Source organism: Balaenoptera borealis (genome assembly GCF_965194805.1).
Source record: "Balaenoptera borealis genome assembly, chromosome: 12".
Taxonomy (NCBI): Eukaryota; Metazoa; Chordata; class Mammalia; order Artiodactyla; family Balaenopteridae; genus Balaenoptera; species Balaenoptera borealis.
In genome coordinates, this window is record NC_138869.1 from 88,759,680 (window position 1) to 88,787,537 (window position 27,858).

Consider the following 27,858-nt stretch of genomic DNA (forward strand, 5'->3'; position numbering starts at 1 on the left):
GATCATTATGAGACGGTTGGTTGCTACCACATAATAGGGACAGGGACAAGTATGTCCAGAGCTCAGGGAATCCCACGTCCATTTTAACTATGAAAAGGTAATTACAGCACCTACATCAAAGTTATGGCATCAAACCTTCAGAGATGAATTATTGGGTTACCCCACTCTGCAGGCAACCCAAAGCAGCAAAAGTGCTGGCCAAGAGAGGAGACCTGTAATGGGTAGATGAAGAAAGATCATGAATATCAGTTAAGTCCTTGGGACTGATTACAGCAGCAGGGGTGTAAATGTTTCATTCATCTTTTCTTCCTGAAGAATCAGTGCTATGGACTTAATGTGAAGAGAGAATGGAACTGAAGAGTGTGAAGGGTGACAGAAGCTGTTGGTGCTCTGCCCTTATCTCCTGGGGTCCTTTATATTTTGGAGCACACAAATTCCCCTTGTGCTTTAACTGGCAACAGCCAGCACACCCATCACTTGGTTCTAGGGCTGTCCTTGGGCTGCTGGAACCTACTTGATCTGTACTCACTGAAAGACAAAATTGTCTGGGTACTCAGGACCTCCCGGAGGCAACCCTTAGCCAGGGATTAATGGGTGCTGGCGTATACATACTCCAACTTCTTTAGCTTTGGTTAGGAAAACTCTGAGGTATGGTCAAGACTATGCCCGCTGCTCCCTTGCAGAATGAACCCAAAATTACCTTCCTCCAGATTTAGCTTGTTACCACACACTTGTTTGCTCTCCTTTCTTTTTCTGCCCACTTCCCCCCTTCCCTGCTGTTTTCATTGTTTTTCTGAAAATACTACCTATTAAATCACTTTTACAGGAATCTTAATGTCAAGGTCTGCTTCTAGGAGAGGCAACAAATTTATTTTGGTAATAATATTAGTGTTATGTTGATGTTAATATGGGTATATTATAATAAAGCAAGAAAATTAATTATATTAACTAAGATGTTCAACATAAGGGGAAAATGCAAGAGTATAAAATTAATGAACTTTAAAAGAAATCACTCTAACATTCAATTTGAATTTAGAATTTATGATTTTTCTCTTAACAACTGTTTCCAGATTCTTCCACTGAAAAGGCCTAGACGCAATGAGCACCCCAGTGCCCAGTGTGTGGTCTCCAAATGTTATTTCTTTCTGAAAGGAACCAGCACTCCTTAAAGTCCAGGTCTGGGAAGAGAAAATATTTGGGGACCCTAGAATATAATTTGTGCTGGAAAATAAGGAAGCTAACCAAGATCATTAGGGTCATGTCATAATGACATAGAAGCCAGCTTGAAGGGACTCTTGCTGGCCAAAGAGGAGACAATCTGACAATCAAAATACAGTAAGGACTGTGATGGATTGAAACACATCAAATTCCATGAGGTCATAATTTTACTTGGTCATCTTTGCTAAGGCACTAAATTATTATTCTGGAATTTTATAAAGTATTTATCCTGACTTTCCTATTAAATCTGTATTTAAGGGTAACCAAATATTTGATTAGGTATATTTCCTGTTTTGTAGAAAATTCCAGCTCATAAATGAAGGCATGATAGAATTACAAAATCACCATTTTGCAACTTCTAATGAAATAACAGTTCTAGGTAACAGTAACAACAGCTAAAATCACAAGTGAAAGGTTAAGTACTTTATTAGTGGATAAGTCAGAGAATATCTGAACCCCCTGATCAATCTTACCAAAAGTGAGACAACCTGCTATGGTGAAAACATCCAGCACCCCTACGAAGTATTCTTGTCCTGAATCTAACGAAGTCTCTCTATATACTTAGCAGTTCCCAGGATGTAAGGGGATAAAGAAATATATCAAATGACACAGGAAGCAATTAGCCAAATCAATTATGAGAGTCATTCTGCAAATGACTCTTGTATTATTGTTGTTTTAAATAACAGCAAGTAGAAAATAGGGGGAGGAATTGTTATGAAATTAAAGAGAGCCGAGAGCCATAACAATTAAGTGTCATATGTGGATCTTGTTTGGATCTTCATTTAAATAAATCAAGTATAAATGGATAACCTTGAAGCAATTAGGAAAATTTTCATAATGACTGGATATTAGATGATATTAAGGAGTTATTGTTTATTTATTAGATGTGCTGATGGCATGTTATGTTTTCAAAAGTCCTAATGAACTATGTCGTCATGCTGTACTTTTTGCAGGAGAAATGACATGATATAATACAGAAAACAACCTTTGGGTATATGGAAACTCGAATGGCCAATTATTGAAAATTGTGGAAACTGGTTAATGGGTACATGGTTATATTAGACTGGTCTACTTTTTTTTTTATGTTTGAAACTTTTCATAATAAAACGTTAGACTTAAAAACTTAATAAGGAAAACACAGAATCCAGTTGTAGAATCCAGAAGTAATTTCAAAGGGTATGACCGAACAGTGTAATGCTTTGGGGCCAGCAAATAGAATGATGGTTCCCTCCTGGGTAATCAGTACCTAGAACTGGGGATATTGACATCAGATAGGAAAATTGTTTGCTTAAAACATGGACATTAAACAGCTGCTGACCTGGGACTTTCAATCAATAAAAGGGCCCCTTCCCAGAAAATGTCAGAAATTGCCAGCCTTCGTGTCAGACAGGACAAACAGCACAAACATCCTGGAATAGCCAGATGAAAACCAGCAGAACCTAGACTTCAGAAAAAGAAAAAAAACATCCAGCTGTATATGACAAGACATCAAAGTCTCTTGGGCAAATGGGTTAGGGTTTTCAACATTTAAAAAACTTTTTATTGGAGTATAGCTGATTTACAATGTTGTGTTATTTTCAGGTGTACAACAAAGTGAATCAGTTATACATATACATATAGCCACTTTTTTTAGGTTCTTTTCCCATACAGTTCGTTACAGAGTATCGAGTAGAGTTCCCTGTGCTATACAGTAGGTCCTTATTAGTTATCTATGTTATATATAGTAGCGAGTATATGTCAGTCCCAACCTCCCAGTTTATCCCTCACCCCCTTACCCCCTGGTAACCATAAATTTGTTTTCTACATCTGTGACTCTACTTCCATTTCAACATTTCTTCAGAGAGAAAATAACTTGTTTAATTTATAGAGCATCTTCTATGTGCCAAACATTTATTGGGCACTTTAAAAGCACAATAAAAAATTTTAAATGCTTAAGTATGTAAGAAACTGTAGTGCAAAATTTTTTATTTAAGGGTTTAGATGTCCCTATCTGCTCAGTAGTTTGCCTTTAAAGAGTTCCAAGGTAAAATGCTCCCAAGTACTGCTATAGATAGGAGGCTGAACCAGCAGAACTTACAGTCAATGCAGGAGAAGCCACAAGGGAATTCATACTCTTCAGAGGACACACCTCAATAAAATGTACCTCTTTCTGAGTAGCTTGAATATCAAACAGATGTGACCTTTGGAAGAGATGAGGAAAGGAGTGTGGGGGGAGGAGGGATGAGACGGAGGGAGAGGAAGGGAAGAGGAAAAGAGAGGAGAGGCAGAAGGGAAAGGAGGGAAGAAGGGGGAAAAAGCCAATAGGTCATTTATAAGGCATTTAGAAAGCCATAGCATGCCTGTCAAAATAGTACTGTACACACAGAGCCATCCTCAATAGCAAAATCCTGGAAACTCTTATGGGGCAGGCAGGTTCTACTTCCTGATAGGGACAGAGACTGGTGGTGTCTGTCTGTCATGGTCATGAAATTACTGGCAGATTTCTAGGAGGTTTCTGGTCCATTGGATGACTTTAAGACTTGCATTCCTCCCCTGAAGATTCAAGGCAAGAATGTAAGTGAAGTTAAAAATTAAGTTTTCAACTTTGACCTAGGGAGATCAAAAGATATGGTGAAGAATTTAAATGGCTGAAATTAGCAAATCCAGTAATTCAGTATTTTTAAAAGTTGAGAGGAAAGTCTTCACAGGGGAAGAAGGAATCGCTTTTCTGTCCTGAATCAGGTTAGTGACTATATGCTTATCTGCTATTCATTAAATGAAATTTACAATTAATTAATTCCCCAGAAGGATTCATCAGGAGGGCTCCTTTGTTAGAGATCTGATCAAAGGTATTTAGCAATCTGGGGAAATCTGGGGGGAAAATATGTATTTTTGCTAGTTTTTCACAAGGGAAAGAAAAAAAAATTCGTAGGGATGAATGTGAGCTGGACAGTTATGTGGATAGACAAGGAAAGAGAAGTGTGTATTGTGTAGTGGATGGTGCTTGTGTATTTGTGAGTGGTGTGTATGTGGTGGAGAGTACATGTGCGTTCGTGATGTGTGTGATGGTGGTGGTGTGTGTGTGTGTACTGAAAAACACAGCAGCCAGATGTTCCAATGTGTAATAATGGTAGTTGACAAACTGCTCATTTAAATGCACTTTGCAAATCCAATCTTAGGAATTTTAAGTGTCTTTTGAGCATCTGATGTCATATATGCTGATATGGTCAAAATTCTTTGTTTGATTCGCCCACTTTTCTGAGCTTCCTACCAGCAAAGGCAGACCTGGCAGCAGGAGTCATTTTGTCCAAGGTAGTAGGGAGAATGATTTGCCTCTCCTTATAAGGGTGCTATTAAAAAGCAGATCTTTAACTCTATGAAGATATAAGAAAAATAAAGGAATTTATTTTACCTTTAATTCCTTTTCTGACATCTTTCCTTTCTTTTTTACATCCAAGTTTCTGACCTTTAGCAATCTCCTTCTGTTTGAAAAACTTCTTTTCATATTCCCTGCAAGGTAGGTTTCCTGGCAATAAATTCCCTCACGTTTTATGTGTTTCATAGTCTTTATTTCTCTTTCACATTTTTTTAATTCATTCACATTCTTGCATGTAGCTCAAGTTTCTTTTCTTTTTTTTTTTTTTTAAATCTTTATTGGAGTATAATTGCTTTACAGTGTTGTGTTAGTTTCTGCTGTATAACAAAGTGAATCAGCTATATGTATACATATATTCCCATATCCCCTCCCTCTTGCGTCTCCCTCCCACCCTCCCTATCCCACCCCTCTAGGTGGTCACAAAGCACTGAGCTGATCTTCCTTTTTTCAGAACCTTTTTGTTTTTTTAGATTCCATATATATGTGTTAGCATACGGTATTTGTTTTTCTCTTTCTGACTTACTTCACTCTGTATGACAGACTCTAGGTCCATCCACCTCACTACAAATAATTCAATTTCATTTCTTTTTATGGCTGAGTAATATTCCATTGTATATATGTGCCACATCTTCTTTTTTTTTTTTTAACATCTTTATTGGAGTATAATTGCTTTACAATAGTGTGTTAGTTTCTGCTTTATAACAAAGTGAATCAGCTATACATATACATATGTTCCCATATCTCTTCCCTCTTGCGTCTCCCTCTGTCCCACCCTCCCTATCCCACCCCTCTAGGTGGTCACAAAGCACCGAGCTGATCTCCCTGTGCTATGCGGCTGCTTCCCACTAGCTAGCTATTTTACGTTTGGTATGTATATATGTCCATGCCACTCTCTCCCTTTGTCACAGCTTACCCTTCCCCCTCCCCATATCCTCAAGTCCATTCTCTAGTAGGTCTGTGTCTTTATTCCCATCTTGCTCCTAGGTTCTTCATGACCTTTTTTTTTTTTTTCTTAGATTCCATATATATGTGTTAGCATACGGTATTTGTTTTTCTCTTTCTGACTTACTTCACTCTGTATGATAGACTCTAGGTGCACCCACCTCACTACAAATAATTCAATTTCATTTCTTTTTATGGCTGAGTAATATTCCATTGTATATATATGCCACATCTTCTTTATCCATTCATCTGTCGATGGACACTTAGGTTGCTTCCATGTCCTGGCTATTATAAATAGTGCTGAAATGAACATTGTGGTACATGACTCTTTTTGAATTATGGTTTTCGCAGGGTTTATGCCCAATAGTGGGATTGCTGGGTAGTATGGTAGTTCTATTTTTAGTTTTTTAAGGAACCTCCATACTGTTCTCCATAGTGGCTGTATCAATTTACATTCCCACCAACAGTGCAAGAGGGTTCCCTTTTCTCCACAGTCTCTCCAGCATTTATTGTTTGTAGATTTTTTGATGATGGCCATTCTGACCAGTGTGAGGTGATACCTCATTGCAGTTTTGATTTGCATTTCTCTAATGATTAGTGATGTTGAGCATCCTTTCATGTGTTTGTTGGCAATCTGTATATCTTCTTTGGAGAAATGTCTATTTCAGTCTTCTGCCCATTTTTGGATTGGGTTGTTTGTTTTTTTGATGTTGAGCTGCATGTGCTGCTTGTAAATTTTGGAGATTAATCCTTTGTCAGTTGTTTCATTTGCAAATATTTTCTCCCATTCTGAGGGTTGTCTTTTGTCTTGTTTATAGTTTCCTTTGCTGTGTAAAAGCTTTGAAGTTTCATTAGGTCCCATTTTTTTATTTTTGTTTTTATTTCCTCTAGGAGGTGGGTCAAAAAGGATCTTGCTGTGATTTGTCATAGAGTGTTCTGCCTATGTTTTCCTCTAAGAGTTTTATAGTGTCTGGCCTTATATCTAGGCCTTTAATCCATTTTGAGTTTATTCTTGTGTATGGTGTTAGGGAGTGTTCTAATTTCATTCTTTTACATGTAGCTGTCCAGTTTTCCCAGCACCACTTATTGAAGAGACTCTCTTTCCTCCATTGTATATTCTTGCCTCCTTTATCAAAGATAAGGGGACCATATGTGCGTGGGTTTATCTCTGGGCTTTCTATCCTGTTCCATTAATCTGTATTTCCGTTTTTGTGCCAGTACCCTACTGTCTTCATTACTGTAGCTTTGTAGTATAGTCTGAAGCCAGGGAATCTGATTCCTCCAGCTCCATTTTTTCCCCTCAGGATTGCTTTGGCTATTCAGGGTCTTTTGTGTTTCCATACAAATTGTGAAATTTTTTGTTCTAGTTCTGTGAAAAAATGCCATTGGTAGTTTGATAGGGATTGCATTGAATCTGTAGATCGCTTTGGGTAGTATAGTCATTTTCACAGTGTTGATTCTTCCAATCCAAGAACATGGTATATCTCTCCATCTGTTTGTATCATCTTTAATTTCTTTCATCAGTGTCTTACAGTTTTCTGCATACAGGTCTTTTGTCTCCCTAGGTAGGTTTATTCCTAGGTATTTTATTCTTTTTGTTGCAGTGGTAAATGGGAGTGTTTTCTTAATTTCACTTTCAGATTTTTCATCATTAGTGTATAGGAATGCAAGAGATTTCTGTGCATTAATTTTGTATCCTGCTACTTTACCAGATTCATTGATTAGCTCTAGTAGTTTTCTGGTAGCATCTTTAGGATTCTCTATGTATAGTATCATGTCATCTGCAAACAGTGACACTTTTACTTCTCTTTCACTTTTGAGGGATATCGTCACTGGATTTAGAATTATAGTTTAGCAGGATCTGTTTGTTTTCTATAGTTTTCAGCTTTTCTGTATATTTAGTAATCAACAAATATATCATAAAAATGAAATGTGAAAGCAAGAACGTGATAGAGTTGAAAGGGTACTGGTATGACAAAGCAAATTTCCCTTGGATTAATGTTTTAAATCAGAGAGGAGTGCTAGATGGATTTTGCTCAGTTCCTCCCTGAGTTATGCTGACATCAGTGTGTTTTGCACTTGCAGTGGATAGAGAACAAACCCTTCAGCAAGAAGAGAAGCAACCGGAACACCCTTATGTAAATGGATAACCAGGTCCCTCCCAGGAAAGGTAGAAATTATTCTCTGCTCTGTCACATAGGTTTTCTACTTCTCAAATATGACACCATAGATTCCATGTGAGAGGCTTTTGTCCATAAATGTATGTGTGGGGTCTTAGAAATGTTCAGGAAAGGAGGTGAAAGAAAAATAACAGAGAGTCCTGCTATGGTTTTCCATTAGAAAACCCTAAATAAAAGAATCCATGTACCTAGATTGTTCACACTTTGTTATTCTGATTCTTATACACTTGTCAGTTTATCACTTGGTGGAGAATATCAGAAAGAGGTGCACTATTTTGGTTTTATCTCAAGGAGAAAGAGACAGATCCATGGATGCAAGTGAGGCAGGATGAATGTTCTTGCGTCGCTGCACCCTTGTATATCAGCAGGTGGATATTTACAGAATATTTTTTTAGACTAACTGTTTATCTCAAGCAGGGCAGGGGAAAAACAATACGGAATTACTGCTATCAGATTAGTGTTAGGTCCATGTCATGGGGGACAAAATTCTAGAAGAGAGGGTGGGCAACAGATTGCATACTCTTTCAATTTATATAAATGTTAGTGGGCTATTAAATTTTATATTTCTTGTTGTATCAATTTTGATATCTTTATATTCCTTTGAATTTGAATCTATATTCAAATTTATACATGAACATATAAAAGATATAAACATGTATAAGATATAAGCATATATACATATATATATATAATTGATTTCTGCCTTTATGCTTAACATTTCCTCTCTTTTAGGTTCTTTGGGTTTGTCCCTTTGTTCATTTTCCAAGTCTTTGAGTTCTCTCTTCTTTTCTGATAAATATGTTTAGGAGTGTACAATTTGCTCTAACTTTCCATGAGTTTGATATGTAGTATCTTACCATTACTCAGTCCCAAGCACTTTAGAACACCCTTTGTGATTTTTTTTTTTTTGATTTTTAGATTTTTAAATTTTTTATTGAAATATAGTAGATTTACAATGTTGTGCTGATTTCTGCTGTACAGCAAAGTGACTCAGTTATACACATATATATATATATTACACATAAATATACATATACACATATATATATTATTTTTCTATATTCTTTTCTAATTTCCTATGATTTCTTTAATTCAAGACTTATTTAGAAGTAAAGCATGCTCTTCCTGGAGCAATGTAGAGGAAAACAAAACACAAAAGGACACCCTTAACTGACCATGACAAGCCCTCCTCCATACATGGTGAGGATTAGGTTGTTTAGAGAGCTTTGGAGCAAGTCATCTTGGTGTATGTGTGTACATGTGTGGTCTGAGATGTTTTCCAGATGACCCAAGGCCAGTGAGTTTAAAGTGAAAGGAAGGGCTCGGTAATAATTAAATTTCTGAGGCATTCTTTTCTTCCTTCTGCTCAGTTCCAAGGTTCAAACAGGGTAAAATTTTTGCCTGTCTCCCTGGAAAGTTAGGAGGCAGTGTATTTACCCTTCACTGACTCAGTAAGTCTTTGGCATCTAAACGTTTAGGGAAGGCGCCTCTTACTAGACCTTTCCACTGCCAGGGCTTTGGTATCTGACTCCTGTTGTCCCCATTCCCTGGGAATCCAAAAAAACCCCTGAGATCAAATGTCTTCAGGGTAAAATCTGCCTTCAATGATCAGTTTATGCCCTGAAGACTGTCTTCACAAAATCTTTGGCCTGAATATCTCATCTTTCCTGCCAGATCATCCACACTTTCAATGAAATGTTATTTTAAATATATTTTATCTAATATTCTTATCTGTTTACAAAGGGAATCAGTCCAGAAAACTTATTTTCCAGGCACTAATGTTTCTCTTTTCACTTAATATATCTAAATAGTATCCCACATTTGTACCTAAAGAGCTTCCTCATCATTTTTTAGAGTTGCATATGAATTTGGTATGAATATATTATAATTTATTTAACTAATTATTGATTTATCTAATTTGTTTAAAATCTTTTACTGTTGTTTCAAACAATTCTTCAAAAATGGATAATGATATAAAATTCAATTCATTGAGATTACTGAAAAAATATTTATGCAACTAAATAAAATAGCCTCAAATATATAAAAGCAAAATTAACAGTATGTTAGAAAGATACAAAAATCCTAATAAAATATTAGCAAAACAAATTGAAGAATTTATAAAAACATTTTTAAAAATCATGAACACTAAGTCCAACTTAACCTAGGAAAGGAAGAATAGTTTTATATTAGAAAATAGATATCTGTCATTCAACACAAATTAATTTAAAGAGGAAAACTGTATGATGATCTCAATAGATATACAAAAATATCTTTATGAAATTAACATTCATTCCCAATGAACACTATTAAGTAACTAGGAATATGTGATGGACAGAACTCTAAGATGGCCCCTTTGCACTCTTGGGTGGAGCCAAAGTGCAAAGGACAAAGCAGAGAGCTCAGAGGACAGAGCCAAGAGCCACAGGGATTATCCCCAGGCCTTGAGAAAGATTCAACATTTGTCTAGCTGAACTTCAAAACTCTTATGGATCAGTGACTCCTTTTTATTCTCCATTTTTACCCTTTGGAACTCGAATGTCTGTATCAGTTATTCTGTGCCTGTCCCACCACTGTACAGTGGAAGTTTTGGGGGCATGTAACTTGTGTCCTTAGTTTCACAAGTCCACAGATAGATACTGCACCAAGGGTGGTTTACTTTTAGAAGCCTCATCCACACCTGTTTTAGATGATTTGGATCATGAGATTTTGGAAATTTGAGCTAATGAGATTTTGATGAGGATTTGGACTTGAGTTGATGCTATAATGAGATGAGACCTTTAGGAACCTTGGGAATGGGGTGAGTATGTTTTGCATACGGTATGAACATGGATCTTCTGGGACCAGATGGTGAACTGAAGTAGGTAGAATTCTAAGCCTGCCCACAAGATCCTGGCTCCTGGTATATATACACCTTCCTCCAGTTTTTTAAGCAAACACTAACCTACGTGCTGCTTGAAGGGATTTTGCAGATCTAATCATGGTCCCTAATCAGCTGATCTTAAAATAGGGAAATTTTCCAGGTAGGACTGATCTAATCATGAGAGCTCTTCAAATCTGGGTCTAGAGGTCAGAGAGCAGTTAGAGAGGTTCAAAGCATGAGAGGGCTTCAACATAAGAGAGATTCTACCTTGCTGGCTTTGGGGATGGAGGGGACCATGTGAGAAGGAATGTGCACAGCCTCTTAAAACTAGCAGCTCTTAGCTGACAGCCAGCAGGAAAATGGCAACTTTTGTACTACAACCATGGAAAACTGAATTCTTCCAATAGCCTGAATGAGCTTGGAAATAGATCTTTCCTTAGAACCCATCTTGGCTGATCCCTTGCTTTTAGCCTTTGAGACCAGGAGTGGAATATCCAACCATATCATGCTAAAACTTCTGACCTACAGAACTATGAGCTAATAAATGTGTGTTGTTTTAAGCCATTAAGTTTGTGAATGTTTTTTGCACAGGAATAGAAAACGAATACACTTCATAAAGCATATCTACAACAGAAACTTCAACAAACATTATCCAAAATGTAGAAACATTAGAATCCCTCTGTGTAAATCAGGAGCAATGGCATAAAACCAGGATGCTTGATGCAATCAGTAATACACCAGTGCTTCTGATCCAGTGAGACCATGAAATTAAAGACAGGGGGATAGGAAAAGAAGAAATAAAATCATCATTATTTGCACACACCCTACATAGAAGACCTTCTCAAATTAGCAGATGAATTTTTAGAAACAATACTAACTTTGGCTAGCTAGCTGGATATAACGTCAATATTTAAAAGTCAAATTTATTTCTTTATACCAACCACAGACAATTTAAAAATATAACCTCCATTGGGTTGTAACAATGTAGGTTCGCTCCTCTTTTCTTTCAGGCTGGCCAACAAATGTGCTTTTGGATCTATGCCAATCCGACATGTCATCGTAGTTTCTCTCTCTACACAAATGTTTTTGGTGTGTGGGGGGGCCATTATTCTGCTTACCACACATCCCATAACAGTTATTTGAGTTATAACAAGTTCAACCCACAATAACAAATTCTACTTAATTTAAGTTATAATTTTATTTCTAGAAATCTAATTGGCACAAACTTTTCTGGAACATATTTATTACTTAGACATTAAGCCACATAATTTCCTACAGATTTTTTTCTTTCTTCCTTCCTTTCTTCCCTCCTTCTGTCCTTTCTTTTTTTGTACCTCCTTAACCCATTGTTTGTACCACCCTCCTCACCGCTGGCAACCACTAATCTGTTCTCTGTATATACGAGCTTGATTTCTTTTTTTTTTAAGATTCCACATATAAGAGAGATCATACAGTATTTGTCTTTCTCTGTCTGACCTATTTAACTTAGTGTTAATGTCCTTGAGGTCCATCCATGTTGTCCCAAATGGCTAGAGTTCATTCTTTTTAAATAAAAACACTAATTCAAAAAGATACATGTACCCAATGTTCATAGCAGCATTATTTACAATCACCAAGATATGGAGGCAAACTAAGTGCCCATCAACAGATGAATGGATAAAAAAGATGTAGTATATATGTACAATGGAATGTTATTCATCCATTAAAAAATCAAATTCTGCCATTCGTAACAACATGGATGGACCTAAAGGGTATTACGCTTAGTGAAATAAGTCAGACAAAGACAAATATTATATATTACCACTTATAAGGAATCTAAAGAATAAAACAATTTAATGAATATAACAAAACAGAAACAGACTCACAGATATAGAGAACAAACTAGTGGTTACCCAGTGGGAAGAGGGAAGGAGGGAAGGGGGGAAGGGGCCAGATAGGGTTAGGAGATTAAGAGATACAAACTACCATGTATAAAATAAATAAGCAACAAGGATATATTGTACAGTACAAGGAAGTATAGCCATTATTTTGTAAAAACTTTAAAAGGAGTATAATTTTAAAATATTGAATTACTGTGATGTATACCTGAAACTAAAATAATATTATAAATCAACTATACTTCAATTAAAAGAATTTTATTCTTTTTTAAGGCTTAATAATCTTCCATCATATATATAACCACATTTTCTTTATCTATTCATCCATCAGTAGATACTTAGGTTGTTTCCATATCTTGGTTATTGTAAACAGTGCTGCAATGTACATGGGGGTATAGATACATGTTCAAGTTAGTGTTTTCATTTTCCTTGAATAAGTACCCAGAAATGGAATTGCTGGATCATACAGTAGGTTTTTTTTCTTTTCTGTAATTTAATTTTAATTTTTTTAATTTAATTTTATTTTTTTTAATACAGCAGGTTCTTATTAGTTATCTATTTTATACATATTAGTGTATACATGTCAATTCCAATCTCCCAATTCATCTCACCACTACCACCCCCCCACCTTCCACATTCCCCCCTTGTGTCCATATGTTTGTTCTCTACATCTGTGTCTCGATTTCTGCCTTGCAAACCAGTTCATCTGTACCATGTTTCTAGATTCCACATATATGTGTTAATATACAATATTTGTTCTTCTCTTTCTGACTTACTTCACTCTGTATGACAGTCTCTAGGTCCATCCACGTCTCTACAAATGACCAAATTTCATTCCTTTTTATGGCTGAGTAATATTCCATTGTATATATGTACCACATCTTCTTTACCCATCTGTCTGTCAATGGACATTTAGGTTGCTTCCATGACCTGACTATTGTAAATAGTGCTGCGGTGAACATTGGGGTGCATGCGTCTTTTTGAATTATGATTTTCTCTGGGTATATGCCCAGTAGTGGGATTGTTGGGTCATATGGTAATTCTGTTTTTAGTTTTTTAAAGAACCTCCATACTGTTCTCCATAGTGGCTGTATCAATTTACATTCCCACCAACAGTGCAAGAGGGTTCCCTTTTCTCCACACCCTCTCCAGCACTTTATTGTTTGTAGATTTTTTGATGATGGCCATTCTGACCAGTGTGAGGTGATACCTCATTGTAGTTTTGATATGCATTTCTCCAATAATTAGTGATGTTGAGCAGCTTTTCATGTGCCTCTTGGCCATCTGTATGTCTTCTTTGGAGAAATGTCTATTTAGGTCTTCTGCCCATTTTTTGACTGGGTTGTTTTTTTAATATTGAGCTGCATGAGCTGTTTATATATTTTGGAGGTTAATCCTTTGTTGATTTGTTTGCAAGTATATTCTCCCATGCTGATGGTTGTCTTTTTGTCCTGTTTATAGTTTCCTATGCTGTACAGTAACTTTTAGTTTCATTAGGTCCCATTTTTTAATATTTGTTTTTATTTCCATTACTCTAGGAGGTGGGTCAAAAAAGATCTTGCTGTGATTTATGTCAAAGAGTGTTCTTCCCATGTTTTCCTCTAATTTTATAGTATCCGGTCTTACATTTAGGTCTTTAATCCATTTTGAGTTTATTTTTGTGTACGGTGTTAGGGAGTATTCTAATTTCATTCTTTTACATGTGGCTGTCCAGTTTTCCCAGCACCACTTACTGAAGAGACTGTCTTTTCTCCATTGTATATCCTTGCTTCCTTTATCATAGATTAGTTGAACATAGGTGCGTGGATTTATCTCCGGGTTTCTATCCTGTTCCTTTAAGCTATATTTCTGTTTTTGTGCCAGTACCATATTGTCTTGATTACTGTAGCTTTGTAGTATAGTCTGAAGTCAAGGAGTCTGATTCCTCCAGCTCCGTTTTTTCCCCTTAGGATTGCTTTGCCTATTCAGGGTCTTTTGTGTCTCCATACAAATTTTAAGATTTTTTGTTCTAGTTCTGTAAAAAATGCCATTGGTTATTTGATAGGGATTGCATTGAATCTGTAGATTGCTTTGGGTAGTATAGTCATTTTCACAATATTGATTCTTCCAGTCCAAGAACATGGTATATCTCTCCGTCTGTTTGTGTCATCTGATTTCTTTCATCAGTGTCTTATAGTTTTCTGAGTACAGGTCTTTTACCTCCTTAGGTAGGTTTATTCCTAGGTATTTTATTCTTTTTGTTGCAGTGGTGAATGGGATTGTTTTCTTAATTACACTTTCTGATCTTTCTATGTTAGTGTCTAGGAATGCAAGAGATTTCTGTGCATTAATTTTGTATCTTGCAAGTTCACCAAATTCATTGATTAGCTCTAGTAGTTTTCTGGTGGCATCTTTAGGATTATCTATATACAGATATCCTGTCATCTGCAAACACTGTCAGTTTTACTTCTTCTTTTTCAATTTGTATTCCTTTTATTTCTTTTTCTTATCTGATTGCCTGGCTAGGACTTCTAAAACTATGTTGAATAAGAGTGGCAAGAGTGCACATCCTTGTCTTGTTCCTGATCTTAGAGGAATGCTTTCAGTTTTTCACCACTAAGAATGATGTTTGCTGTGGGTTTGTCATATATGGCCTTTATTATGTTGAGGTAGCTTCCTTCTATACCACTTTCTCGTGTAATGTGTTGTTGGATTCTGTTTGCTAGTATTTTGTTGAGGATTTTTGCATCTATATTCATCAGTGATATTGGTCTGTAATTTTCTTTTTTTGTAGTATCTTTGTCTGGTTTTGGTATCAGGGTAATGGTGGCCTCATAGAATGAGTTTGGGAGTGTTTCTTCCTCTGAAATTTTTTGGAAGAGTTTGAGAAGGAAGGGTGTTAGCTCTTCTCTAAATGTTTCATAGAATTCACCTGTGAAGCCATCTGGTCCTGGACTTTTGTTTGTTGGAAGATTTTTAATCACAGTTTCAATTTCATTACTTGCAATTGGTCTGTTCATATTTTCTATTTCTTCCTGGTTCAGTCTTGGAAGGTTATACCTTTCTAACAATTTGTTCATTTCTTCCAGGTTGTCCATTTTACTGGCATAGTGTTGCTTGTAGTAGTCTCTTAGGATGCTTTGTATTTCTGCGGTGTCTGTTGTAACTTCTCCTTTTTCATTTCTAATTTTACTGATTTCAGTCCTCTCCATCTTGATGACTCTGGCTAAAGGTTTGTCAATTTTGTTTATCTTCTCAAAGAACCAGCTTTTAATTTTATTGATCTTTGCTATTGTTTTCTTTGTTTCTATTTCATTTATTTCTGCTCAGACCTTTATGATTTCTTTCCTTCTACTAACTTTGGGTTTTGTTTGTTCTTCTTTCTCTAGTTCCTTCAGGTGTAAGGTTAGATTGTTTATTTGAGATTTTTCTTGTTTCTTGAGGTAGGCTTGTATAGCTGTAAACTTCCTTCTTAGAACTGCTTTTGCTGCATCCCATAAGTTTTGGATCATTGTGTGTTTGTCATTTGTCGCTAGGTATTTTTTGATTTCCTCTTTGGTTTCTTCAGTGATCTCTTGGTTATTTAGTAACGTATTGTTTAGCCTCCATATGGTTGTGTTTTTTACGGTTTTTTTCCCCTGTAATTAATTTCTAATCTCATAGTGTTGTGGTCAGAAGAGATGCTTGATGTGATTTCAATTTTCTTAGATTTACTGAGGCTTGATTTGTGACCCAAGATGTGATCTATCCTGGTGAATGTTCCGTGTGCACTTGAGAAGAAAGTATAATCTGCTGTTTTTGGATGGAATGTCCTATCAATATCAATTAAATCTATCTGGTCTGTTGTGTCATTTAAAGCTTCTGTTTCCTTATTTATTTTCATTTTGGATGATCTGTCCATTGGTGTAAGTGAGGTGTTAAAGTCCCCCACTATTACTGTGTTACTGTCGATTTCCTCTTTTATAGCTGTTAGTATCTACCTTATGTATTGAGGTCCTCCTATGTTGGGTGCATATATATTTATAATTGTTATATCGTCTGCTTGGATTGATCCCTTGATCACTATGTAGTGTCCTTCCTTTCTCTTGTAACACTCTTTATTTTAAAGTCTATTTTGTCTGATATGAGAATTTCTACTCCAGCGTTCTTTTGATTTCCATTTGCATGGAATATCTTTTTCCATCCCCTCACTTTCAGTCTGTATGTGTCCCTAGGTCTGAAGTGGGTCTCTTGTAGACAGCATATATATGGGTCTTGTTTTTGTATCCATTCAGCACGCCTGTGTCTTTTGGGTGGAGCATTTAATCCATTCACATTTAATGTAATTATTGATATGTATGTTCCTATTACCATTTTCTTAATTGTTTTGGGTTTGTTTTTGTAGATCCTTTTCTTCTCTTGTGTTTCCCACTTAGAGAAGTTCCTTTAGCATTTGTTGTAGAGCTGGTTTGGTAGTGCTGAATTCTCTTAGCTTTTGCCTCTCTGTGAAGGTTTTGATTTCATCACTTTAAATATATTGTGCCACTCCCTTCTGACTTGTAGAGTTTCTGCTGAGAAATCAGCTGTTAACCTTATGGGAGTTCCCTTGTATGTTATTTGTCACTTTTCCCTTGCTGGTTTTAATAATTTTTCTTTGTCTTTAATTTTTATCAATTTCATTACTATGTGTCTCGGTGTGTTTCTCCTTGGGTTTATCCTGTATGGGACTCTCTGTGCTCCCTGGACTTGGGTGGCTATTTCCTTTCCCATGTTAGGGAAATTTTCAACTATAATCTCTTCAAATATTTTCTTGGGTCCTTTCTCTCTCTCTTCTTCTGGGACCCCTATAATGCAAATATTGGTGCATTTAATGTTGTCCCAGAGGTCTCTTAGGCTGTCTTCACTTCTTTTCATTCTTTTTTCTTTATTCTGTTCCACAGCTGTGAATTCCACCATTGTGTCTTCCAGGTCACTGGTCTGTTTTTCTGCTTCAGTTATTCTGCTATTGATTCCTTCTAGTGTATTTTTCATTTCAGTTATTGTATTGTTCATCTCTGTTTGTTTGTTCTTTTATTCTTCTAGGTGTTTGTTCTTTAATTCTTCTAGGTCTTTGTTAAACATTTCTTGCATCTCCTTGATCTTTGCCTCCATTCATTTTATGAGGTCCTGGATCATCTTCACTATTATTATTCTGAATTCTTTTTCTGGAAGGGTGCCTATCTCCACTTCACTTAGTTGTTTTTCTGGGGTTTTATCTTGTTCCTTCATCTGGTACATAGCCCTCTGCCTTTTCATCTTGTCTACCTTTCTGTGAATGTGGTTTTCATTCCACAGGCTGCAGGATTGTTGTTCTTCTTGCTTCTGCTGTCTGCCCTCTGATGGATGAGGCTATCTTTGTACATTACTTCTATTTTTATCTTTTTAAGGAACCACCATATTGTTTTTCAGAGTGGCTGCCACAATTTATATACCCACCAACAGTACACAGTTCCTTTTCTTCACCTCCTTTCCAACATTTATTCTTGCGTTTTTGATAATAGCTATTTTAACAGGTATAAGTTGCTATCCCATTATGGTTTTGATTTGCATTTCCGTAATGATGAGTGATGTTGAACATCTTTTCATGTACCTCTTGACCATATGCATGTTTTCTTTGGAAAAATGTCTATTCAGTTCTTCTGCCCATTTCTGAATCGGATTTTTTCTTTGTTTTTCACTGTTTAATTGTATGAGTTTTTTTATATTTTGTGTGCAAAGCCCTTATCAGATATATGATTTGCAAATATCTTCTCCCATTCAGTAGGTTTCCCTTTCATTTCGTTGATAATTTTCTTTGCTCTGCAGAAGTCTTTTAGTTTGATACAGTGCTCTTTGTTTATTTTGCTTTCATTGCTTGTGCTTTTAGTGTCATATTCAAAAAATCATCGCCAAGGCATATGTCAAGGAACTTACCACCTGTATTTTCTTCTAGAAGTTTTATGTTTTCATGTCTTAAGTTTGTCTTTAATCCATTTTGAGTTAATTTTTGTATATGGTGTAAGATACTCGTCGAGTTACATTGTTTTGCATGTGACTGTCCAGTTTTCAGAACACCATTATTGAATATTGTAATATTTATTGAGGTATAATTATATAAAATAAAATATGGATCTTAGGTGTATATTTAGATGTGTTTTTTTTAATTTTTGAATTTTATTTTATTTATTTTTTTATACAGCAGGTTCTTATTATTCATCAATTTTATACACATCAGTGTATACATGTCAATCCCAATCGCCCAATTCAGCACACCACCATTCTCACCCCCCTGTGGCTTTACCCCCTTGGTGTCCATACACTGGTTCTCTACATCTGTGTCTCAACTTCTGCCCTGCAAACCGGTTCATCTGTACCATTTTTCTAGGTTCCACATACGTGCGTTAATATACGATATTTGTTTTTCTCTTTCTGACTTAATTCATTCTGTATGATAGTCTCTAGATCCATCCAGGTCTCAACAAATGACTCAATTTCGTTTTTTTTATGGCTCAGTAATATTCCATTGTATATATGTACCACATCTTCTTTATCCATTCATCTGTCGATGGGCATTTAGGTTGCTTCCATGGTCTGGCTATTGTAAATAGTGCTGCAGTGAACATTTGGGTGCATGTGTCTTTTAGAATTATGGCTTTCTCTGGGTATATGCCCAGTAGTGGGATTGCTGGATCATATGGTAATTCTATTTTTACTTTTTTAAGGAACCTCCATACTGTTCTCCATAGTGGCTGTATCAATTTACATTCCCACCAACAGTGCAACAGGGTTCCCTTTTCTCCACACCCTCTCTAGCATTTGTTGTTTGTAGATTTTCTGATGATGCCCATTCTAACTGGTGTGAGGTGATACCTCATTGTAGTTTTGATTTGCATTTCTTTAATTATTAGTGATGTTGAGCAGCTTTTCATGTGCTTCTTGGCCATCTGTATGTCTTCTTTGGAGAAATGTCTATTTAGGTCTTCTGCCCATTTTTGAATTGGGTTGTTTGTATCTTTAATATTGAGCTGCATGAGCTGTTTATATATTTTGGAGATTAATCCTTTGTCCGTTGATTCACTTGCAAATATTTTCTCCCATTCTGAGGGTTGTCTTTTCGTCTTGTTTATGGTTTCCTTTGCTGTGCAAAAGCTTTGAGTTTCATTAGGTCCCATTTGTTTGTTTTTGTTTTTATTTCCATTACTCTAGGAGGTGTGTCAAAAAGGATCTTGCTGTGATTTATGTCAAAGAGTGTTCTTCCTATGTTTTCCTCTAAGAGTTTTATAGTGTCCGGTCTTACATTTAGGTCTCAAATCCATTTTGAGTTTATTTTTGTGTACGGTGTTAGGGAGTGTTCTAATTTCATTCTTTTATATGTAGCTGTCCAGTTTTCCCAGCAACACTTACTGAAGAGACTGTCATTTCTCCATTGTATATCCTTGTCTCCTTAGTCATAGGTTAGTTGACCATAGGTGCGTGGGTTTACCTCTGGGCTTTCTATCTTGTTCCACTGATCTATGTTTCTGTTTTTGTGCCAGTACCCTATTGTCTTGATTACTGTAGCTTTGTAGTATAGTCTGAAGTCAAGGAGTCTGATTCCTCCAGCTCTGTTTTTTTTCCTCAAGACTGCTTTGGCTATTTGGGGTCTTTTGTGTCACCATAAAAATTTTAAGATTTTTTGTTCTAGTTCTGTAAAAAATGCCATTGGTAATTTGATAGGGATTGCATTGAATCTGTAGATTGCTTTGGGTAGTATAGTCATTTTCACAATATTGATTCTTCCAATCCAAGAACATGGTATATCTCTCCATCTGTTGGTATCATGTTTAATTTCTTTCATCAGTGTCTTATAGTTTTCTGCATACAGGTCTTTTGTCTCCCTAATTAGGTTTATTCCTAGGTATTTTACTCTTTTTGTTGCAATGGTAAATGGGAGTGTTTCCTTAATTTCTCTTTCAGATTTTTCATCATTAGTGTATAGGAACGCAAGAGATTTCTGTGCATTAATTTTGTATCCTGCAACTTTACCAAAATCATTGATTAGCTCTAGTAGTTTTCTGGTGGCATTTTTAGGATTCTGTATGTATAGTATCATGTCATCTGCAAACAGTGACAGTTTTACTTCTTCTTTTCCAATTTGTATTCCTTTTATTTCTTTTTCTTCTCTGATTGCGATGACTAGGACTTCCAAAACTATGTTGAATAATAGTGGTGAGAGCGGACATCCTTGTCTTGTTCCTGATCTTAGAGGAAATGCTTTCAGTTTTTCACCATTGAGAATGATGTTTGCTCTGGGTTTGTCGTATATGGCCTTTATTATGTTGAGGTAGGTTCCCTCTATGCCCACTTTCTGGAGAGTTTTTATCATAAATCGGTGTTGAATTTTGTCAAAAGCTTTTTCTGCATCTATTGAGAGGATCATATGGTTTTTGTTCCTCAATTTGTTAATAAGGTTTACCACATTGATTGATTTGCGTATATTGAAGAATCCTTGCATCCCTGGGATAAATCCCAGTTGATCATGGTGTATGATCCTTTTAATGTGTTGTTGGATTCTGTTTGCCTGTATTCTGTTGAGGATTTTCACATCTATGTTCATCAGTGGTATTGGTCTGTAGTTTTCTTTCTTTGTGACATCTCTATTGGCTTTGGTATCAGGGTGTTGGTGGCCTTGTAGAATGAGTTTGCGAGTGTTCCTCCCTCTGCTATATTTTGGAAGAGTTTGAGAAGGATGGGTGTTAGCTCTTCTCTAAATGTTTCATAGAATTCACCTGTGAAGCCATCTGGTCCTGGACTTTTGTTTGTTGGAAGATTTTTAATCACAGTTTCAATTTCATTACTTGCAATTGGTCTGTTCATATTTTCTATTTCTTCCTGGTTCAGTCTTGGAAGGTTATACCTTTCTAACAATTTGTCCATTTCTTCCAGGTTGTCCATTTTGTTGGCATAGAGTTGCTTGTAGTAGTCTCTTAGGATGCTTTGTATTTCTGTGGTGTCTGTTGTAACTTTTCCTTTTTCATTTCTAATTTTATTGATTTGAGTCCTCTCCCTCTTTTTCTTGATGAGTCTGGCTAATGGCTTATCAATTTTGTTTATCTTCTCAAAGAACCAGCTTTTAATTTTATTGATCTTTGCTATTGTTTTCTTTGTTTCTATTTCATTTATTTCTGCTCTGATCTTTATGATTTCTTTCCTTCTGCTAACTTTGGGTTTTGTTTGTTCTTCTTTCTCTAGTTCCTTCAGGTGTAAGGTTAGATTGTTTATTTGAGATTTTTTTTTGTTTCTTGAGGTAGGCTTGTATAGCTGTAAACTTCCTTCTTAGAACGGCTTTTGCTGCATCCCATAGGTTTTGGATCATCGTGTTTTCATTGTCATTTGTCTCTAGGTACTTTTTGATTTCCTCTTTGATTTCTTCAGTGATCTCTTGGTTATTTAGTAACGTATTGTTTAGCCTCCATGTGGTTGTGTTTTTTACGTTTTTTTCCCTGTATTTCATCTCTAATCTCATAGCGTTGTGGTCAGAAAAGATGCTTGATATGGTTTCAATTTTCTTAAATTTACTGAGGCTTGATTTGTGACCCAAGATGTGATCTATCCTGGAGAATGTTCCATGCGCACTTGAGAAGAAAGTGTAATCTGCTGTTTTTGGATGGAATGTCCTATATCTATCAATTAAATCTATCTGGTCTATTGTGTCATTTAAAGCTTCTGTTTCCTTATTTGTTTTCATTTTGGATGATCTGTCCATTGGTGTAAGTGAGGTGTTAAATTTCCCCACTATTATTGTGTTACTGTCGATTTCCTCTTTTAGAGCTGTTAGCAGTTGCCTTATGTATTGAGGTGCTCCTATGTTGGGTGCATACATATTTATAATTGTTATATCTTCTTCTTGGATTGATCCCTTGATCATTATGTAGTTTTCTTCCTTGTCTCTTGTAACATTCTTTATTTTAAAGTCTATTTTATCTGATATGAGTATTGCTGCTCCAGCTTTCTTTTGATTTCCACTTGCATGGGATATCTTTTTCCATCCCCTCACTTTCACTCTGTATGTGTCCCTTAGGTCTGAAGTGGGTCTCTTGCAGACATTTATATATGGGTCTTGTTTTTGTATCCATTCAGCAAGCCTGTGTCTTTTGTTTGGAGCATTTAGTCCATTCACCTTTAAGATAATTATTGATATGTATGTCCTGTGACCATTTTCTTAATTGTTCTAGGTTTGTTTTCGTAAGTCCTTTTCTTCTCTTCTGTTTCCCACTTAGAGAAGTTCCTTTAGCATTTGTTGTAGAGCTGGTTTGGTGGTGCTGAATTCTCTTAGCTTTTGCTTGTCTGTAAAGCTTTTGATTTCTCCATCGAATCTGAATGAGATCCTTGCCGGGTAGAGTAATCTTGGTTGTAGGTTCTTCTTTTCATTACTTTGAGTATATCATGCCACTCCCTTCTGGCTTGTAATGTTTCTGCTGAGAAATCAGCTGTTAACCTTATGGGAGTTCCCTTGTATGTTATTTGTTGCTTCTCCCTTGCTGCTTTCAATAATTTTTCTTTGTCTTTAATTTTTGCCAATTTGATTACTATGTGTCTCCGCATGTTTCTCCTTGGGTTTATCCTGTACGGCAGTTGCTGCACTTCCGGGACTTGGGTAGCTATTTCCTTTCCCATTTAGGGAAATTTTCGACTGTAATCTTTTCAAATATTTTCTCTGGTCCTTTCTCTCTCTCTTCTCCTTCTGGGACCCCTATAATGCGAAAGTTGTTGCATTTATTGTTGTCCCAGTTGTCTCTTAGGCTGTCTTCATTTCTTTTCATTCTTTTTTCTTTATTCTCTTCCACAGCAGTGAATTCCAGCATTCTGTCTTCTAGGTCACTTATCCGTTCTTCTGCCTCAGTTATTCTGCTATTGATTCCTTCTAGTGTAGTTTTCATTTTGGTTATTGTATTGTTCGTCTCTGTTTGTTTGTTCTTTAATTCTTCTAGGTCTTTGTTAAACATTTCTTGCGTCTTCTCAATCTTTGCCTCCATTCTTTTTCCTAGGTCCTGGATCATCTTCACTATCGTTATTCTGAATTCTTTTTCTGGAAGGTTGCCTGTCTCCACTTCATTTAGTTGTGTTTCTGGGGTTTTATCTTGTTCCTTCATCTGGTACATAGCCCTCTGCCTTTTCATCTTGTCTATCTTTCTGTGAGTGTGGTTTTTGTTTCACAGGCTGCAGGATTGCTGTTCTTCTTGCTTCTGCTGTCTGCCTTCTGGTGGATGAGACTATCTAAGAGGCTTGTGTAAGTTTCCTGAAGGAAGGCAGTGGTGGTGGGTAGAACTGGCTGTTGCTCTGGTGGCAGAGCTCAGTAAAACTTTAATCTACTTGACTGCTGATGGGTGGGGCTGGGTTCCCTCCCTGTTGGTTGTTTGGCCTGAGGCAACCCAACACTGGAGCCTACCTGGGCTCTTTGGTGGCGCTAATGACAGACTCTGGGAGGGCTCGCACCAAGGAGTACTTCCCAGAACTTCTGCTGCCAGTGTCCTTTTCCCCACGGTGAGCCACAGCCACCCCCTGCCTCTGCAGGAGACCCTCCAACACTAGCAGGTAGCTCTGGTTCATTCTCCCCTGGGGTCACTGCTACTTCCCCTGGGGCCCGAGGCTCACACTACTTTGTGTGTGCCCTCCAAGAGTGGAGTCTCTGTTTCCCTAGTCCTGTCAAAGTCCTTCAATCAAATCCCGCTAGCCTTCAAAGTCTGATTCTCTAGGAATTTCTCCTCCTGTTGCCAGACCCCCAGGTTGGGAAGCCTGACGTGGGGCTCAGAACCTTCACTCCAGTGGGTGGACTTCTGTGGTATAAGTGTTCTGCAGTGTGTGAGTCACCCATCCGGCAGTTATGGGATTTGATTTTACTGTGATTGTGCCCCTCCTACCATCTCATTGTGGCTTCTCCTTTGTCTTTGGATGTGGGGTATTTTTTTGGTGAGTTCCAGTGTCTTCCTATTGATGACTGTCTAACAACTAGTTGTGATTCTGGTGTTCTCACAAGAGGGAGTGAGAGCACATCCTTCTACTCTGCCATCTTGGTTCCTCTCCCAGTGCCAGTTGTGGTTGTGGTTGTTGTTGCTGTTGGATAATCTTAGATGTGTTTTGAAAAATGTATAAACTTACAAACAAGACTCATAGAACACTACATTAAAGTCCCTTCATGTCCTTTTGCCCTCCTCACCAAGAGGGAATTGTTTTTATAATATCTAGCCACATAAATTAATATTGCCCATTTTTGAAATTCATAGAAATAGTAGGCATAAAAATAGTATGCACTCTTTGGTGTCTAGCTTCTTCAGCTGAGCATATTTTTGTTGAGATTCATCCAGATTGTTGAGTGTATCAGTGTTTCCTTACTTTGTATTTCTGAGTAATATCCATTGTATTAATACACTATGGTATGTTCATCCATTCCAAATATCCAGCTACTTTGAATAAAGCTGCTATAAACATTTCAGTACAAGCCTTTTGTAGACACATATTTTTTATTTCTATTAAGAAAGTGCCGTTTGTTGAAAAGACTACTTGCCTCCATTGATTTGCATTAGTGTATTTATTCAAAAGCATATGATTATTTATACTCCTCTCTTTCTGGACTCCCTACTTTCTCCTATTGATGAATTTGTTTGGCCTTACACCAACACTACACTGATTATTCTAGCTTGAAACTACTTCAAATACATTACATTTTTTTAAGTGCTGTTTTTCTCTGCAATGTGCACATATGAGTTTCTCAACCAGACTAGTCATATAAGTTTTGAGAATGCAGCAGTTTACTTGAGGGAAGGTCTTTTTTGTTGTTCAGGGGACTTAATTCCAAGAGTAACTCAGGGTATTTGTAAATGGTCCCTTTAAAATAGACATGAGCCAAAGCACTTCAAAGACTGGCTCAATTTTCTGGGACATTCTATTAAGGATTATATTTTAGTGGGTATGAAATTATAAGATCAGTCCCACATCTTCTTATTGTGTCATAACTTCTCAAAAGCCAGTTAGTACAATAAAATTTTAAATTAATATATAGGGGTCCAAATTTCTAAGTGGCACTTCCTAAAGTTAAGATATGTTATTACCTCAGATGTGTTAATGATGGATACTTTCTGTTCTACATTCCAGTTCCAAATTTTTGTTCCATCCGTTATGGAATTGCTCTCTTACTCCTCCTCTGTAATGTTATAATAATGTCACAGCGTGTGTGTATGAGCCTCACAATGATAACCATGGTGAACAGCACAGAACCACATGGTTTGTCCAACACCTCCACAAAGGAGCCACAGGAAAACATAAAGGTATATCAAAAATATTATAGACAGTCATAAGTTTAAAATCCTATCTTGCTAACTAATTTGTGGAGAGGTTGAATGTTATTATAATTGATATGACAGTAATTATTAGAGAAAGAAGCTCAAGTCTTGATCTGCCTTGCCAGTAATAACCTAAATAAACATGTCCCACAACTAAAATATGTCTCAGTATTTGTAAAGGGCAAGAGAAGTTTGCACAGGAGAAAAAAGGAAAGCATCTTAAATGAGAAGTAGAAGTCAAGACACTTTTTCTTTCTTATTTACATTTTTAACATACAGTACATTTACATGTTTCATTAATTTCATCTATGGAAGGTAATGAGTTGATACCTGTCAGAAGATATAGTACAGAAAAAAATGAAAATAGGTGGGAAAAATATTTTCCACTATACTCTTCCTATGTCCCTTTATGAATACACAGGCAAATAAGAAAATATTTTCTTATTATCACCCCTATTTACATTAAAAATAACACTATATGAAGTGTACTGCACCCTGATTTTTTTTAACATAAGCATCAGAACCAGGCTCAGATTTGACACATATGTAGGAATTCCTAGACAGGGAATTTAAAATAAGTATAATTAATATGTCAAGGGCTCTAATGGGGAAAAAAATGACAACATACAATACTAGATAGCTAATGTTAGTAGAGAGATGGATATTATTAGAAAGCATAAAAAAGAAATAGTAGAAATCATGGCAACTCTAACAGGTACAAAAAAATGCCTTGATGGGCTTATAAGTAATCTCAACACAGCTGGGGAAAGGATCAATGAACTTGAATATAGGTCAATAGGAACTTCCCAAGCTGAAATGAAAGAGTATTTAACAAATAAACAAACAAACAGAACATTGCAGAACTGTGGACAATACCAAAAGTTGTAACATATGCATGACTAGAACACCAGGAAGAGTAGGAAAAAATGGGAAGAAGAAATATTTGAAAAATTAATGGCTGAGAACTTTTTGAAATTAATGGCAGACACCAAGCCACAAATCCAAGAAGCTCAGAGAACACCAAACAGGATAAATACTAAAAAGAAAAATAATCAACAACAACAAGAACAACCACCCAGACATACATATTTAAATTGCAGAAAACTAAGACAAAGAGAAATCTTGAATGAAGCTAGAGGAAAGAATCACCTACAGAGGAACAAGGATAAGAATTACGGAAGACTTCTTATCAGACACCACTCAAACATGAAGAGAGAAATGAATTCTTTAAAGTATTGAAAGAAAAAAAAAAAGACACCTGCCAAACTAGAATTCTATATCCGGTGAAATTACCTCAAAAGTCACAGAGAATAAAGACATTTTCAGGCAAAGAAAAACTGAGGGAGCTATATTAATTTCAGACATAGCAGAATTTATAGCAAGGAAGATTATTAGAGTTAAAGGGGACACTGTCTAATGATAATGGGGTCAATTCTCCAAGAAGACATAATAATCCTAACCATGTATGTCTCTAACAACAATCCTAAACATGTATGTCTCTAACAAAGCAGCAAAATACAGAAGGCTAAAACTGCTAGAACTAAAAGGAGAAAAGGCAAATATAAAATTGGTAACTGTTTTCTATTTGTTACATCTGTTCTTTGTTACCTTTCTTTTTTCCACTCCTTTTTTTGCCTTATCTTGGTATAATTGAGCATTTTATATGATTCAATTTTATTTCCTCTCTTGATGTATCATTTATACTTTAAAAAACCTGTTTTAGTAGTTTCCCTAGGGTTTACAATATACATTTTTTAATAATAGAAATCCACCGTCAAATAACACTTTACTGCTTCATGTGTAGTGCAGGCACTTTATAACAGAGTATTCTTAATTCCTCTCTCCCATCTTTTGTGACACTGCTGCTATTCATTTCCCTTATCCATATGATATAAATACCCAATACAGAATTACATTATTGCTTCAAACAAGTAGATATCTTTTGCATCAATTCAAAATAAAATAATTTACACCTTCATTTATTCTTTCTTCATGCTCTTCTTTTTTAAATGTAGATCCAAGTTTCTGAACTATATAATTTTCCTTCTGCATAAAGAACTTCTATTGGTTTTACCAAAACTTCTTCTGGCTTTATATCTAATAAATCTTTGCATAGCCCAAAGTAAAAATA

The 27,858-nt window shown here is 36.2% G+C and overlaps 1 protein-coding gene across 11 annotated transcripts in view; it reads left to right on the forward strand.

The window, feature by feature from the left end:
* Positions 1 to 3,518: 3,518 nt before the first annotated feature.
* SLC17A1 (solute carrier family 17 member 1) overlaps positions 3,519 to 27,858 on the forward strand; it is an 81,799-nt gene continuing 57,459 nt past the window's right edge. For 3 of the 11 annotated variants that reach the window (XR_014232474.1, XM_082346384.1, XM_082346383.1), the window contains exons 1-3: positions 3,520 to 3,939; positions 7,601 to 7,685; positions 25,540 to 25,712. Coding sequence is in view for 8 of the 11 variants with exons in the window: in XM_082346384.1 (XP_082202510.1) it covers positions 7,658 to 7,685; positions 25,540 to 25,712 (201 nt within the window). In the remaining 3 variants the exon portion in view is untranslated. The other 8 variants (XM_082346388.1, XM_082346378.1, XM_082346382.1 and 5 more) reach the window with 8 other exon arrangements.